At 40.0% G+C, this 11,012-nt stretch overlaps 1 protein-coding gene across 2 annotated transcripts in view; it reads left to right on the top strand.

Moving 5' to 3' along the window:
* Nucleotides 1-10,805, top strand: part of GOLM1 (golgi membrane protein 1) — a 35,563-nt gene extending 24,758 nt beyond the window's left edge. For both annotated transcript variants that reach the window (XM_062640342.1, XM_062640334.1), the window contains exons 7-10: nt 4,735-4,864; nt 6,048-6,329; nt 8,354-8,467; nt 8,802-10,805. In XM_062640342.1, the coding sequence (XP_062496326.1) occupies nt 4,735-4,864; nt 6,048-6,329; nt 8,354-8,467; nt 8,802-8,866 (591 nt within the window). In that variant the 3' untranslated portion in view covers nt 8,867-10,805. The remainder of the gene's footprint in view (nt 1-4,734; nt 4,865-6,047; nt 6,330-8,353; nt 8,468-8,801) is intronic.
* The last annotated feature ends 207 nt before the right edge of the window (nt 10,806-11,012 follow it).

The raw sequence follows: 11,012 nt of genomic DNA on the forward strand, positions 1-11,012 counted from the left end.
ACAGAACAGGCAAAAGGTTCTGCAGGAGACTTCAAATCTGTATCTCTGAGAGGGGCAGAATTTGAGAGGTGATGTTAGGAGTGGTGTGGAGCCTCTTAAAGAATATTTACGCTGCTGAGCTTTGGCTGACAGCTCCCTTTGACTTTGTAAAGGACTTAGTTGCTTTGTATGTTGCAGATGTGTGTTAAAGATGAGGATTAATTTTTAACACTTCAGAGTAGCAACGAGCTGTAAGATACTGTAGTCCAAAGGTCTTTGAGGTGCATTGGCTATAAATTTTCACAGGAATCGTAATGTCAGCCTTTTAGTGTGGGGACAAGGGGAAGATCAAATGTCTCAGGTATTTGCTTTTGGATATTCTGAGTCAAAGGACCATGTGACACGGGAAGGCTCATTAGGGTAGGGCAGGCTTGCCACATAGAGTGACTGCATGGCAGCTGACTCTTTCTTCCTGGAGTAGAGAGGTCAGGGGCAGTCCTGAGAAGGAAATTTCAGATCATGCCGTTGCCTTGGCATGTGAATTATTGATGTTTCTTCAGTGAAGGATAGGACTTGACTGGCTATAGAATCATAGAACACTTAGGGTTGGAAAGGACCTTAAGATCACCCGGTTCCAACCCCTCTGCCGTGGGCAGGGGCACCTTCTAGTAGGTGAGGTTCCTCAAACCCCCGTCCAGCCTGACCTTGAACACTGCCAGGGATGGGGCACCCACAACTGTTCTGAGCAGCCTGTGCCAGTGCCACACCACCCTCCTAATGTCTAATCTGAATCTCCCCTCTCTCAGTTTAAAGCCATTCCCCCTTGTCCCGTCACTACGTGCCCTCGTAAAAGTTCCTCTTCAATTTTCTTTTTGGCCCCCTTAGTACTGGAAGGCTGCCCTAGGTTCTTCTTGGAGCCTTGTCTTCTCCAGGCTGAACAAGGCCAACTCCCTCAGCCTGTCTCCTTAGGAGAGGTGCTCCAGCCCTCTGATCATCTTCATGGTCTCCTCTGGAGTCACTCAAGCAGGTCCATGCCCCTCTGTGTTGGGGTCCCCAGATCTGAACACAGCACTACAGGTGGAGTCTCACAAGAGCAGAGGAGAGGGGCAGGATCACCTCCTTCGACCTGCTGGTCACGCTTCTTTTGATACAGCCCTGGATACGGTTGGCTTTCTGGGCTGCGAGCGCACACTGAAGCTGGCTCACGTTGAGCTTCTCATCAACCAACAGCCCCAAGTCCTTCTCTGCAGGGCTGCTCTCGGTCCATTTTCTGCCCAACCTGTAGCTGTGCCTGGGATTGCCCCGATCCAGGCGTAGGACCTTGCACTTGGCCATGTTGAACTTCACGAGGTTGGCATTGGTCCACCTCCCTAACTCCTCTTGCTTTTCCCCATGCTATGCCCATTGCCTTAGAGGCATTTCAGTTGGGCCCCTGATGAAGCTGGCTTACTTACTGGCTGGAGTGACGGGTATTCCTTTGTACTGCTCTTCAGGTGCTCCTTTGCTGACCTGTGATCCCTCTCCAGGCTCTAGGCATCTCCTATTGGCACCAGAATCAGACTGGTAGGAGTGAGGTGAAGTGAGGTTCCCTTCCCCCAGCAACTTTAGTTGAAAGCCACTTCCAGCAGCCTGGCAAGCCTGTGACTGAAGACACTCTTCCCTTTCTCCAAAGGTGGACCCCATCAGCCCCCAGTAGAGCATGTTTCTCAAAGTGAGTTCCATGGTCGAAGTAGCCAAACCCCTGGTTGTGGCACCGGTAACCATTTGTTGATTCCCCGCATTGATACAGACAGCCCTGGACACATGCAGTGAAGCTCCTGGGTTTGAAGGCAGCTAATTTATTTCTATGCACCAAAGCAGCCCTTCCTTCAGCACTGTAAGGGCTAGTCACAAAGTTTACTTGTTTGCAGTGGGGCCTTCCCCCACACCTTGGTGGGCAACTCTTATTGCAATATACGGTGGGGGTTTGGTTGTATATACCCTTTTCTCTTGGCTAGGAAAAGGCTACTAGAAGAAAGCATTTGGTGGCTTGAGAAGTGGAAAGGGTAATGCAACAAGGATTGAAGCTGGGTTTTGCACATAGCTGGAAATGGGTGGGGGAAAATGGCTGCAGCATCTGTCCAGAGACCCCTAGGTGCTCAGGTAATGGTTCCAGTTTGTGTCCAGTCCTGTATGTAAAATGGTGGAAAACTGCTGAAGCTTGATCCTGGAAACCTACATTGTGTGAGAGCTGAAAGATGGATGAAGCATTAGAAACAGGAAATGCTACAGAAAAAAAAGGTGAAAGCTCTTGTCAATAATTTTCATCACGCATCAAATATGTAAATAAAGTAATAATAGTAATAGTGAATATATGGTATAAGTAAACAAAAAGCCAATTTTGAGGGGACTTAATGTCAAGGTGTAAAATGCTATTTCAAAAGGTGATGTGGGGAAGAGCACAGTAGATAGGTGGTCAACTTTTGTTGCTTGCAGCAGACTTCATTACAATTACTTGTACCAGATTTTGTTTGTTTTGTGGTTTAGTTTATTTTTTACCATTTCCAGTTTGGAGGGGAAATCATCCCTGAAGGAACCTGAGGAGTGTGGCTGAGAGTGTGTTCTCTGCAGGAGAACTTCAATCTCCTGCAACAAGACCCATAGCTGAAGGCAGTCTATTCAAAGCAGGCAGTGGTTTTAGGTGGGGCACGTTATTTGCTCTCCTTTTAATCTATAGATGGGATGGTCCCAGATGACATAACCACTAATATAGCAACAGCCTAATGGAATTCTGCCTGCTTGTCTTCCCTAGGATCTGTGACAGTGTTTCTTATGTCAAGATGTGCCTTTCTTAGTTGTTTGCCCAAGGACTGCAGTTTCTTGCTTGTACAAAAGCTACTTAATGTTAGTGCAAGGTGACTCTGATGAAATCTGTGTACTTTTTTAGCTATTGTTCTTAGCTGGAATAATTCCTGTTTGTAAGATGTATGTGCTTATGTAATGGAAAGGTTTAGTTAAAACAAAGAAAATGGGAGTCTTGGTTAATAAATACACAGCTTTTCTTACAGCTTTGCATTTAAAGAATGACGTACACTTCTCAGTTGAGGAATACAGAACATGTTCCAATTATTTTTTATTCAGTCGCTTCAACTTGAAAAATTTTCAGCATATATCCTTTTAAGTTACCATCATTAAAAATTACTGAGCTAGAAATTTAAGTTAAGGGCTTTTGCATGTATAATTAAGAGGTAGATTCTTGCTATTAAGTGCAGGCTCAGTATTTTTACAGAATTCGTGCCCTGCATAAAATGAAAAATGATCTGATGTTCAGTTTCTGATGATTTCTGCTATAGTGATTGATCTCAAGAGGTTGAACTATTTATAAAACAGAAGCATTTTTAAACACAACATTTTTGTTTTCATGATTGAAGGAAGGTGGAGTTCTTCTGAATATCCTTACTGCAGTAATCAGATACTCTGTGGTGATACTTGCTGCTCATGCTTTCATAAAAGTTAATGCTTATTTGTTGCTGACATTGGACTTCAAAGTGTTGACACAAGTTCTGCCTGGCTTTAAGCTTAAACATTTTCAAAACAGCCAAGTAATATCCTATAAATCGTCTGCAGCTTTGGTTTTCATAGCTATTTAACCATTTCTTTCCACAGACATATTTCTGAATGACTGTGTGAACAACCTGGTGTTTTATTAATCTATGTAGAAAAATGGGTAGCTACAGTCTTACCAACAACCGTAACAGAAAACTTCAACTGTATTACTTTCTCCCATAAAAGAACCATAAGGTTTCCTATTTATTTGTACAGTATCAGGTATAAAAAAGGTTCATGTCTCTAATGTCTGTGTGCTTGTTCTTTCTCAACATCTTTTTGGGTTTTTTTTAATCAAAACAAAATCCCAGGGGAAAAAAAAAAAAGGAAGCCTTAGAACACTTTCAGAACAAGTTGTTTGTCTGCACTGAAGCTGGTACAGTGCAGCACAGCTCCAGGCACATTTCGTGCTCAGTGTTGGTGTGACTGAATTGACATAGCTCTCAGCCAATTAAGTGCCAATATAAGTAAAACAGAATTTTAATTGCTATATTGGAGTATCTTCAAGGTGGTGTACATCTTAGCCCTTAATCTTTAAATAGGTCAGATGCTGAGAGCAATCTAGTACCAGTATTTAATACATTCTAAGTAAGCTCCATCACATTAAACGGATACTGTTGTCTAGCTGGTTAAGTTTTTCTTCTCTTAATCCTACATTCAACGTAGCTTAACTCCAGTTCTGTAAAGGCTTGCTTAACTGAAGTTTCATTATGCTGAAACTGAGTTTACCTGTTCCTGTAGATCACTAACAGTAGTTAATGCCATCTGGCTTTTTTGCTCTGCTGACCTTGACATGGTAGCAGGGCAACAGTGGAGAAATGTGTGCCGTTACCGTTCTGTGACCCTCGGAGTATAACAGGTAGTGTTCCTTGTGAAACACTAACCAAGAACAGTAACCTCATAATTATCTGCAATTAGATGAAAGAAGGTGCGTTAAATTCTCACCGTATGTTGTGCTGTTATATAGAAATATCCTTGCGTGTTAAAAATCATATGGTACTTCCATCACCAACAAAAACTTCAGTCCAAGTATATCTTCAGTCAAGTATTTGAGTGTGCTAGGATTTTTTTTTTTTTCTCCTGAATCCTTATCTAGCTTCCACTTCTCTTTCCAAATAGTTAGGAACAGCTATATAAACCAATGCTTATTTGTGCACATTCATGTTATAGGCCAGTATTCAACTGTCAACCTTGGAGCAAACTGAGTTCAAGCAGGCTGACTTGGAACACCAGAAACCCAATGAAGATGGACCTAAAGCAGTACCTACGGTAAAAAATACAGACCTGCTGGAGGCTAAAGGTGAGATGGAAATCACGATCTGGCAATCAGTTGGTTAAGAACATTTGTAATTTAATTGAACATTTAAAAAACATTTTTGTACACAAGATAAAAAAACACCACCAGTAGACTGAACTTTAAGCAATTTTCCAGCTGTGGAGAGGTATAATATTTGTTCAAGCATTTTTATTACTAACATTTCTATGGTTCAGTTTTGTTTAATTGACAAGTTGCATGTAAAGGAAAATACAGATATTTACAACTCTGAAGTCATCCTCATTTAATATGGAGAAATTGCTGTTGGAAGCAATGATTTTCACATTTAAAAGACTTGCTTTCTTAATAAGTTTGACACATCTAGCCTGCTACTCCTCCCTGTGGAATAGCTGAAAGTTAGGCTTTAAAAAAAACACACCTCCATGCTTCCCCTGGGTTGTCAATGAGCAAAATGCAAGTAAGGAAAATGATACACAGGAAATCAGGTTAGTTAACCTAATGTTGCTTGTGATACAAAACTTGCAGAAACTTATTAATTTGAATAGATGTATTCTCATGCGTTAGTCTCGCACAGTACTGTGTGTGATAGAAATTCAATTTATTATTTAATTATTCTTATATGCTATCTTAAATTAACAATCTGGGGAGCATGCAACTTTCATTTTAGACAACTAGCAACTGAAGACAACATCTATACATGGTTTCTTCAGGCAAGATTTTTTTTTTTTTCCTCGTTAAAAATACAGATACACAGGGAAAAAAAGTATGGTCATGCCTGCTAAAAGTAACATCCCTCCTGCACTTCCTCCATTAAAAATTAGAGCAGCCTTGATTTATTTGCAAATCTGCCCATGTGACTGCTTTGTCTTAAGCTACTTTTGAACACCAAATCGGTTTTACTGTTGGTAAGTAAATGCGACAGGAACCTCACACTTATATAGCACACTGCAATCTTTATTTAAAGTGTTTGTTTCACCTGCCCTGTTTATTAACTGCACATATAAAAAATTTAAGTAGGTAGAAGTATGAAACTGTTGACAACAAACAATGGCTCATCCTTTACCCGATGTGGTTGGAAGATTTCTTTCAGAGGAAGAACAAGAATGGACTGAGAAAGATGAAGCAGTATTTATTAAAGATTTTTAACTTGTGCCACCACTGAAAGGCATTAAATTTTTTAACTCAGAATCATTTTTATTGTTTATAGAAAGAATAAATGGCCTAGCTGACATCAGAAAACAGGAGCCTAAGGCAGAAGAGGAGAAGCTCTCTAGTCAAGTGGAAGACCTGCGGGATCCACTCAAAGCTGCTGCTGGTCATGAAGAGATGCTGCCTCAGTCAGAGAAGGAGCTGAATCCTGAAGATGAAAAACAAGCAGCTGGGCAAGATGTGTTACAGCTGGCTGCAGAGCAGGCTGCCAGTGAAGAAGCTGAGAGGGAGCAGCTCCTGAATTATGATGCTAAGCTGGACTTGCCCCCCATAAAGGCTGGTATGTAGCATGCCACATATTGTTAAGCAGTAAAGACATGAAAGTGTGGAATAGGGCACGATTTCTGCAGCAGTGGTGGCAGCTGGCCAGACTCAGTATAGGTTCCTCAAAGGTTAATATGAGATGTAAACGGTTAGCCTCCAGCAGTGTTCTACAGTCTGTGTATAAAGATGGAAGCTTCTGTTTGTACAACATGGAGCTAACCAGGATGCATTCTTCTGCATCACTATAGTAGCCTTCCTGTCTACCTCCATTAGCTGTACAAGGCATTTGGGGAAATCAGTCCCAAAACTGGTATTGAGGCTTCTTAAGAATGATGCATTTGAGAAGGATATTGACCATCCAAAGCATTGATGGAGAAGAGAGAGACTATGTAATAATGTTTTGCATATAGTCTTCTTATAGTGTTGTATAAATGCTAGCTATCCCTATTTCAAAATAAGCTAGCATGCATACAACTCTACCTAAGGCTTCAGGTATCTACAGTTTACTGTTGTGAGTTTGCAAACTGGAGATCAAATATTGCAAAGGTGCCAGTTTCTGGCATCTGCCATATATGACCCTGAACCATGTGTCTCTATAGCAGAGTACTGATGTTGTTCCTAAAGCTGACCAGGATCTGGACATCTCTCTGTCTTGAGGAACTTGGTCTCAGGTGGACTTAGTAGTCCAGAGTAATCACGAGGAAGACTTACAGCAGTCAGAGCAGGAACTGATGTCCACAAAAAATGCTGCTTGTGCTTTTCTAGTAAACACAATCATAGAATCACGAGTAACGACGTTAATGCTGTTGATAACTTGGCAGGGATAAATAACCTTATCTGCATTGTTAAAGCAGTATTTTTCCAACTGCTCTGAAAAGATGCTGGCCAGCGCAGGCTGTTCTGTCCCCGAAAGAGATGTGAATAGAAGTTATGTAAACTGCTTCCATTTTAACAGAAAAAGGTACCAGAAAGATTAGGTTAAAAAAAACCCCATCTGATAATTGGTGCAAGAAAAAGCTCTGCCATGTAGCCTGTGAAATGTCAGCATGAGCTAGGAAGACTAGCAGGGTGTTCTTCAGCCTTGATTATTAACAAAAATGCCACAGTTTACTGCATAGGTTCCCTGTAGACAAATGTATAAAAAGATTTCTGCTACATTCTCTGAACATCCTTTCTCTTCCAATAAAATCTTTTAAAAAGTTTGAGACCTTTAGGTCTCTAACTGTAAACATCTATTTGATATGGTTGTCTGAACATGGACAACTTAAGGCTAAAATTTTTTCAAGCCTGTTTCTAAGCCAGTTACTAATTAGAAGGCTTGGCTTAAGAACATTCAGAACCAGACTCCTGTCTCTCTTTCTAGGGTATGGGTTTTTTTCTGTCTGGTTAACTGAAAAATAAGGGTAGTAGTTTGAGTAGTTTGGCAATCAGAAATAATGTTTCCATTTACTTCTGAGTTCTTTATATAAATAATTCTTAAAATAGTCAATAAAAGTTACTTGAGATGAATTAAAGGCAGACTGAAGAAAATCTTCACTGTAAAAGCACTGTGTGTCAAGTTAGCACATCATTACTTTTTTTTTATGCCATAATCACATCTTTCTGCTTGGTGGATAAACTAAAGGCAGGCAGAAAACTGAGTCAAGTTTTAGTGGTGGTGGCAACACATTTCAAAGCAACACCACAGTCAAGTTCTCAGCATTGGCGTCAGGTTTTACTTTTACTTAGGCTGTCCCTTAATATATTCTGAAATTGTTTAATGCTTTTGCTTTCTGTCCACCTGAGTGCTGGCTGAGTCTTATTACACTTCCTAAATCCCAAAAGATTCTTTTTCCCTAGTTCTTTAGACAAGGTTTACAGGAAAAGCTGCTCTGAAATTTAACAGTTTAAAAGGAAAAATAATATAAAAACCTATTGTAAACAGCCATTCAGTCATCAGCAAAGCAAATTCTCTGGAAGTTTATTACAGTAACTAACTGTCTCTTGTGCAGGTGACTTCATGGTATAGCATGAACCTAATTAATTTTAATATTTTTCCAGACAAACAGGAACATGAAGCACTGAAACAAGATAGGGAAGTTGATTACAACTTACATGAGAATGAAGCTGAATCAGAAATGGACAAGCAAGCAGCACTTGCAGGGACTGAAAATGGTAAAAAAGAAAAAAAGTTTTAACCCAAGTACTACATGCTGAAAAGTTTGAGATAATATTTTGAACATTATCCTGTAGCAGATACAGGTAGCTATTTTGTATTTCTTCTTTGAACTTTCCCTCATGTGGACAGTGTGACCTACTTTCTGTCTAGCATCACTAAGTTACTGTTTAACATGCACTGGGAAGGGACTGTATCTGCACCTTTATTGTATGGTACTTAACAGTCCATTCAGAATTTCTCCTGCTGTGTTCTAGATTATTTTCCACATGAAGAACTATCACTTCTACCTCTCAAAGAGATTTATATACCATTTTTTTTTTTCCTAATTAGTTCAAAACCCTGAAGAAACGAGGAGCCACTTATCTGAGCATAGCGAAGAACGACAGAGGTTGTGAACACAGGAAGTTCAGGATGCAGCTTAAGTCACTTCTTCATATAAATGCAGCAAGGATGAGAGCAAATTGATCTGAGAATCTTTTCATTATGTTCTCAAGGCTTCAGTAAGAGCCTAAATGAAGTAGTGTTTTCTTGTGAAGTTTTAGTACTGTTTCAGTGGTAAAAAAAAAAAAAAATATCTTAAATCTCTGGAGGCTTGTTTAAAAGCAGCCTGACCTCTGCAATAACTCCTTCCTACTGATTATAGATTTGAAACCAGCTAGCAGTAAGCGTAGTAACTTTGAAGTCGGCTAACTTGTATAGCCATACTACAGAAACAGTATCTGTGCATTGGTGGTAGATGAGAGTCCTCTGCTGAGGACAGATCTTTCCCCTGAGCAGTGCAGTAGAGAAATTCCAGCCTAGTTTTCAAAGGAGGTTAAGAGCAGATAACTTGACATAACATGGGAAGGATGAAAAATGACCCAGGCTGCTGTTTACCACTGTTGTGCCTGTTCTGCCACATTTTATTGAAATGTGGGAAGACTTCAAAAGCATGATCGTAATCCTTGGATACTTTCCAGTACGATATATTTTCCTGGGCCTCTGAAGAGAAATTACTGGTTTACACTGTAAGCAGCTGAAGCGCCTACAAGAACCTGGTTGTGTTCTTAGCTTTTAGGTTAAGGAAAGAAAGACTTGGACAATAGTGTCCTCTCATTAAGAGAGGAGCCAGGGAGAAAGCCGGTTTAGGCCTCTGTTCACAAGATGTGTGCCACAGTATGGTTCAGTTACCACTAACTTGCACAAGTGTATAGAGAGTAAAAATTTCATCTCCTGAACTTTTCTTGACAGAAGCTATCTGAAATGATGTGCTACAACTACCCTTTACTCCAACCAGCTACTATCCTCTGCTAAAAAGCAAAAAGGCAAATGCTTGCCTTGTAGTACAGCAATCATCTCAGCTGTTCAGTGACTAATATTCTCTGCTGGACTTCTGACAAAGGTAAATTAGACAATGCATTTACGAGACACCTCAATGTTTCTCACAGGTGGAGCTGCAGTTCTGTGAAGTCTTATGTTATGTATAGTATATCTTATTGCTAATATTCTGTAGCCTTTGTCATTTCTGTAACTTGTTGAATGTAAACTGGAAACTAGTTTATTTGTGATAACCTAGAAATACCTTCTGGTACCTGCAGTGTGTAGCCAGCTTGTTGGAAGTTCTCAAGCCTGGCACCTGTATTTGGAGCAACCTTTGTGAATATGAACCAACTGCTGTCAAGGCAGCATGGGAGCTTCCTAACCATGAATTCAAAAACCCCACAACTGGCTCTTGGCTTTCCCTCTTCATTGTGTAACTGTTTCTGTGGGGTGTCATTCCTTAATGTATTAGTTTACAACTCCTGTACCTTACTTAAGCTGCCTAAATATGGACGTGGAAGGTTGGTTCATTTGTATATGAAGAATATGAGTTGTCACAGATGAAATGCAGAGCTCAAGTCAAATGGTGCCTATTAAGCCTAAATACATAAACAGTTCACTGATAGTCTTGCTACATGTAACTTGAATTCTTGTAAGAAGAGGATTAACTGCCATTACTGAATTCTTTGTTGCTCGTTTTTTCACTATTTAAGTCAGACTTCATGGTTCTAGGCTACTAGTGCCAGTGTAGCAGGGAAAACAAATCCTTGTAATCTGGAGAGAAAAGGAGGTATGTCTGCTACATACAATTTTAAATTAAAGGAGTTTTAGCTGAACGAAACAATAGATTCACTTGGAACTGTGATTTACATAATGTTTCCTATCACTAAAGATTTTAGTTGCCTAAGGCAGGGAAAGATCTTTGCTGTAATCGTCTTGGGGTTAAATAACACTAGTTGTTGCTGGGTTTTTTTTAAATTTCATTTTAGATAAGCATTTTAAAATAAAAAATAGTCTTTGCTGCTGTGTACTCACCTTATTCTGCACAGTTTATATACTTTTAATGTTCATGAAAATTAGAAAGGTGTAATTTTTTCCTTAGTTTTGTAAATTAAGTGGAACTTGGTTTCTCTTCTACTTTCTGCTTCCTTTGGAGAAATGCTAAAGGCTACCCCTGAGCTGCTGTCATGTAGATCAACATTTTTAAGACAGTTAAGACTGGTGATGTTTAAGACAGTTAAG

This window comes from Pezoporus occidentalis, unplaced genomic scaffold, assembly GCF_034315485.1.
Source record: "Pezoporus occidentalis ecotype Australia unplaced genomic scaffold, CSIRO_AGI_Poc_V1 ctg117, whole genome shotgun sequence".
In the NCBI taxonomy this organism is placed as follows: Eukaryota; Metazoa; Chordata; class Aves; order Psittaciformes; family Psittacidae; genus Pezoporus; species Pezoporus occidentalis.